At 37.9% G+C, this 6,047-nt stretch overlaps 1 protein-coding gene across 1 annotated transcript in view; it reads right to left on the bottom strand.

Annotated features, from left to right (window-relative positions):
- The window catches only part of LOC107716464 (signal transducer and activator of transcription 5B-like), a 37,278-nt gene that overhangs the window by 21,583 nt on the left and 9,648 nt on the right, over nucleotides 1–6,047 (bottom strand). Inside the window, exons 2-7 of the mRNA XM_016522923.1 lie at nucleotides 5,660–5,795; nucleotides 5,397–5,553; nucleotides 4,436–4,525; nucleotides 4,163–4,337; nucleotides 2,051–2,181; nucleotides 1,752–1,903 (exon numbers count right to left, since the gene is read on the bottom strand). Of these exons, the coding sequence (XP_016378409.1) occupies nucleotides 1,752–1,903; nucleotides 2,051–2,181; nucleotides 4,163–4,337; nucleotides 4,436–4,525; nucleotides 5,397–5,553; nucleotides 5,660–5,787 (833 nt within the window). The 5' untranslated portion in view covers nucleotides 5,788–5,795. The remainder of the gene's footprint in view (nucleotides 1–1,751; nucleotides 1,904–2,050; nucleotides 2,182–4,162; nucleotides 4,338–4,435; nucleotides 4,526–5,396; nucleotides 5,554–5,659; nucleotides 5,796–6,047) is intronic.

Genomic DNA, 6,047 nt, shown 5'->3' with positions numbered 1-6,047 from the left:
GTTTTTGTTTTTTTTTAGTTAGTTAGTTGTAATTCTTGGCTGAATATCTCTAGCAGGTTTTAAAAGCCCTTTAAAATTAAATATGAACACAGTTTGGATTAAATAAAAGTACAGTCAAATTTTATCTCCTGTATAGACTTTACTGTACAATGTTAGATCTAGTAACATCTTACAGTGAGTGAACAATATATTTTTAAAACATTCATTAATGTTTGTGAATGTTATTTAATACAAACACTTGATCATTCATGTTTGTTCATTGTGCATTAAATAATTTTAACAGATTGAACTTTGAAATTAACCCTAAGAAGAATAATTGTCATATAACTATTGTTTATTGTTAGGTCATGTTATCTAACAAATAAAATCTTATTGTAAAGTGTTTTTAATACTACAGTTTCCATCTATTTGATATACACTTAATATTTGTAATCTTATCTACATTTCTTATAAAAGCTGAGGTTTGTTATTTACTGAAAAGTTATATTTTAGCTGGTGTCAATGATCTTATGTTGCATTTGGTCAGACTCAGCCCATTGCTTTACTTAAGTATATTATATTTTCCTTTTACAGCTGCAGACTGAGGAAGATCCTGAAACACACCAGCAAACCCTAAAACAGACAACAGTTTACAGATGTTTTTCAGTGGCAGCAGAACCGACTAAACTTTTGAGTGAAACTTGTTTATTTTTTTCATACTTTTATTACTTGTGGGAAAACTTGAAACACTTTTAAATAAGTATAAAGAATGGCATTGGTTTTGTACATTTAATTTTTGTTTAACGTTATTAATAAAAATGTTGTTCAATTAGCATGTTTTTGTGTTTTGCTTTGGTACCGAAATTGGTACCGAGAACTGTGGATTTTCACTGGTATTGGTACCGAATACTGAAATTTTGGTACCGTGACAACACTATTTAGAACTCTTCTAATTTTTTTTTTTTAATTGTAGAGAACGAGTACATTATTATTTATGGGCTTAAAAACAAGATGCAAACAATCAGAATATTGTACCTGGTGGGGAGTGCACAATGTAAACATGAAACATATGCCATTACCTATATTGTACTGTGGTACAGTTATGGAGGCCCTTCATAATGCAGAGGTCAAGTGCCTGCTCTGCCAATAGTTAGAAATGGCACTATAGTAAGCAGTATTTAATAAACAGCTGTTTATCTAAATTCTGCTGAGGTGAAATTCAGTGCAGTCATGCATCGTGATATGTATCGTATCGTGGCATCTGTATCGTGATACGTATCGTATCGTGACTTTGCTGGTGATTCACAGCCCTACTTTCCAGTAAAGATCTGTAAAGCTTATTTGGATTTTACCGAATTATCTTTAAAAAAAATATCTTGAAAAAAGGATGTTTTTTTTTTCTAGTATTTATACGTATATGTTTAGAATGTTACATTTCATTTTATTAACTGATATTTTACATTATTTCTGAATGCAATAATAAAATGCGATATATATGTTCTTCTCTCTCATCAATTTAATTGTGACCCAGTGTGACTTATATTCAGGTGCAACTTTTTTATCAGAAAAATATGGCAATTTATACTGATTTACACTTTGATAACTAACGCCTCGATATGTCAATAGTTGATGGAAATCATGTAAGCTGCCTATTTGTATGGTTTGAAACAGGCCTTAGGATTCCTGCCAAGGTAAGTCATATTAATTAGCTTATAAAAAGAAAAGTCTATGGTAAGCCCTCAGGCCCCTGTGTGTATACTGTGCATCAGTACCAGGCTTGTAGTATGTCCAGTCCTCCCTCTGATGGTCCTCCATTGCCTGTGAGCTGCTGTCGTCTCTTCCACTGAATCAGTTCATCATCTACGATCACGGTTTGCTGTTTCCTCAACAGAGCTAGAGTCCTCTGATGCTTCTCTGCCAGTTCCTATGTACAAACATACATTATCTTATTCAACCATTGGAGAATATGATGGAAAATATTGATTCTGGTTTACACCAAATGTTTGTTACTGAGTTTATATTGTCGTAAGGGGAAAAAAACGTGTATGTGTATCATGTGGATTTAGTGTACCTGTCTGTATTTCTGTAAGGTGTTGGCCTCTCGTGTGAGCCAGGCCTCTAGCGTGGACTTCCTGCTCTGCAGACCCGATTCTCTCTGAACACGCTCAGCTGGAGGAATGCTGGCCAAACTACTCAACTGAGCTATACGACAAAGAGAAAACTTTAATTAATCGATTAAAAACACAGTTCAATGACTCATTACTCAACAGCATTCCCTGTGTAGAATTTGGCATGTTTTTGCCATTTATTTCAGAATGACTCATTTAGCTTGAATTCAACATGTTCAAAACTGGCACACTTTGATTCGAATTTCAAAATATTTTTTTTCCCCACTTTGGACATCGCTATGGACATCAGACCAGGTAATATTGTCCCAAGATTTTTACATCAAAAAACATAAATTTAGAAGCAATAGTCTATTTTCTGCCCTGTTTTGACCCCCCTCATCGAAACGCTCCGTTTGAATGGGCATGTGGATTGTAGACCTGGAAGTAATAATAAAGGCCTTTTCACACTGAACGCGAAAATTGGCGTGAATGTTCGGCGCGATGACGCTTTTGAATCGAAACAATACTAAGCGCGATCATTCACGGCGCGAAAAAGGAAGGTTTTTTTTTCGTCCTGTGTGTCGATTTTTTCCCTGTCGCTCCACGATGAAACGGGCCGTCCAATGAGATTTGAGCTCACATGCCCAGAGCAGCTGCTGTTGCACAAAAAAGGGTGAGAATGATGGTGCTGTTTCGGAAACCAGTGCAAACCATCACCGAAGAAGAGTATCTGCTTGAGAGAAGAGAGTGGATGCTGAGTTCTTGTTATCGTTGGTATTTGAGAACAGATTTATTCTCACATGTTCTTTATACAGAATATCATTTCTATTAATTTTCCACTGAATTATGTGATCTGAAGAGCACGGTCCGTTTTATTCCACGTGCGTGAGTGTTATGAGTTCACCCAAGATCTGTCAATCATGTAATCATATCTCTTGCCCTTCCATATAGAGAAACATTTTTCTACACATGAAATATGAAAGCATTTATCAGTTATAGCATTTAAAGTTATTTATCTTAATTTAATACTGTATATTGAGCACGATGTAAAAGCCATATACGAGATACATAGGCTACATGAGGAAAAAATGCATTGTTGGTCGGCGCCACCAAGCGTGCAGGCGTGAATTAGCAGACGGCGATCTATCGTTTCGCGCTCGATGTGAAAGCAACGTTCGTCGGCGATTCACCTTGCTTTTTCGCATCACGCTCAGTGTGAAACGCCCTTAAAAAGTCATGACTTTGAATCAGTCTGACAAATTATTCACCAAATCAGTCAGGCGTGCGTTTCCCAAAAGCTTTGTTGTTGGCTTTAGCGAAACCAAGAGGCCAAAGAACATTCACAGCATCGCAAAGCTATGTGGTTGATGCCATGTTTGTTACAGCAGCATTTCGTAGAAATTATGATGTGCTGACTGAATGAACCACATATATAGCCTGAAGGAGCAAAGTTTACACCAATTACATACTGCATGTAAATGTTTAAAAATAAAAAATAATGATTTTCTGTTGTTTCTGTGTAAATTAACTTTAATAGTCTTATATTAATTGTGATATTGAATTGAATAATTAGCAGTAGTTCTTACTCCACCACTTCTGTGTCACATCATTAACGACAGTCCCATATTGCTGAACCAATGCTGTTCCAACAACAGAGGTGCAAACATGTCAGCACAGTTTTGGGAAACAGTTGTGACTTGCTAGTAAATATGCATCATACTATGATAATGTGGCCGTTGTTGTACTGTTGTCGCACTCCAGTGCGACTACTGAATCAACATGTGACTCACTTATTGAACTAAAAGATCTGTGTTAATGCATCATTACTTTCATTTAGCCATTAGGCTGGTTTTACTTGCTGAGTCACCAAAAAAGCAAAAACATATTCTTTCCATATTTGTAGACATCAAAGGTCTGTCATATTTTCATTTCATATTTCAAGGTTTTTCTGATTTGCTTGCCAGCCAATCGGAATCATGCATTCAGCGGGGTTGTAGTACAATATGGAATAAACTCACTGTGTACGATACATAAATGATACTGGATGTGCAGACTAAGACAGCGTATGTTCATACCCTGTATCCTTAAGCTCTCCTGGTACTGAATGATGAAGTATTCTTGACTGTGCTGCAGCTTGCGGAGGTCGTTCTCTGTGTCATGTGTCATAACACGTAGCTCCTCAAATGTCTGGTTGATCTGCTGATATCTCTGAGGGGTCCCATCTACCGGACCTGACCCCGGGCTGCTGGCCTGATTGCCACAAACAAACAAGATATCACTTGCTCAAAATCCAATTATGACATCCTCAGTGTAAATAAACAACCAATGAAGTTGCATGTGTGACTTACGTTGGATGCTTCCTGTACAAGTCTTTGCTCAGTGTACAGGATGTGTTTAACACACCGCACAAGCTCCAGAGGGCAAGGGTCATACGAACTCTACGAAAAACACAGGATCATCATGGGTATCAACTCAATTCAACAGATGTACAAATCTTTTGGAACGAAATATGCAACAGACCTTGAATAACGTGTCACTTTAGTCTGTGTAATGAGCGAGCCAATATTATTTTTTTAACAAATAAAAGTGTTTTTATTTCTGTTTTTAAAACAAATTTGAAGCAGAATATACTACATTAGCAGTAGCACACACAAACATTACCATCAACACAAATTTGTTTCAGTGTGTTAAGAGCGTTACAGGTTATACTTTATTCTGATGGTCCACTTTAGATATTCTACCTACTCAACCCTCTACATTGCGAGTAAATCACTCGCATATGCGACTAAATCTTCACTCTGGGCGACTAAATGATGTCTAATATTGGCCAATTGCTAATAAATTCTCAGATTTTACTCGCCAGTGTGAGTTGGAGGCTAAGTATAAGTTTAGCTCAGATATATTTTCACTCGCCGAACACTCTCTGACTGAGCGCATCAGTTTCACTCTCCGCCAAGCGATCTGTGCTGTTTTTCAGTGCAACGCACCTGTATTTAACGTACCGTAAACTCTATTATCAGTCTGGCGAGTAAACAAAAAATTTACTAGCCAATGGCGATTCAATTGCCAAGGTGTTCGTAGAGGGCTGCAACTACAAGTAACTTTACCACTACATGACAACTAACTCTCATCAGAGTATTAGCTGACTGCAGCAGAAGACCTCTGCTCCAAATTCGTAAGATTCTCACAGTGCGGGCCAGAATTTTTTTTTCTTTTATAAAGTATTGCTGCTGTCCACATGAAAACTTCCACTGGGAAGGAAATACAGAGACCTGACCTCTCGCAACAAACTGCAATTGATTTTCGTACCTTCAGCTGTGTGGCATAATGACCCAGTTTGATTTTCAGCAGGAAACCATCTTCACCCATCTGATGCTCTGCCTTCCTCTGCAGCTCCTGGATCAGACCATCTAGCAGACGTTTTGCTTTAAACTCGTCCTGCTGGTTCTCCAGGTCAATGGCATCCCTGCACACGACAAACACTCTTCAGTCCATTTCATGCACTGCTACAATATTAAACAGCCTTTATTACATACACAGATCTGAGATGCTAGTGGAGCAAAAAAGCTCACCACGGTTGAGCCTCCAGCCACTGTGCCAGGTAGTGGCGCACCTCAATGGGGAAGTGCTGGCCATAGAGAGACTGCATCTGATGCAGGGCATCCCCCTGCAGCTGCTGCGCCTGAATCCACAGCGCCATACCTGGCTCTGAACAGACAGATGGAGAATTAGCTCTTATAACTTTAAGAATGGTATGAAAACTGTGTCCCACAATGAAATGTGCTCAACATGACCTTCTGTTTACAGCCTTTGATGAAAGCAAATTGGATTAAAAATGCTAATTTATTTCTGTGACAATACTTGAACCATATTGATGCATTTATCTTTTACAATCTTATTTATAGACAGTACACACAGCACAGTACGCAGTAAACTAGCATTCTGTTGTGAACATTAGCT

Source organism: Sinocyclocheilus rhinocerous, unplaced genomic scaffold, assembly GCF_001515625.1.
Source record: "Sinocyclocheilus rhinocerous isolate Xijiao unplaced genomic scaffold, SAMN03320098_v1.1 scaffold419, whole genome shotgun sequence".
Lineage (NCBI taxonomy): Eukaryota > Metazoa > Chordata > Actinopteri > Cypriniformes > Cyprinidae > Sinocyclocheilus > Sinocyclocheilus rhinocerous.
Note: the sequence above shows the minus strand (reverse complement) of the source record. Positions and strands in the feature narration are given on the sequence as shown.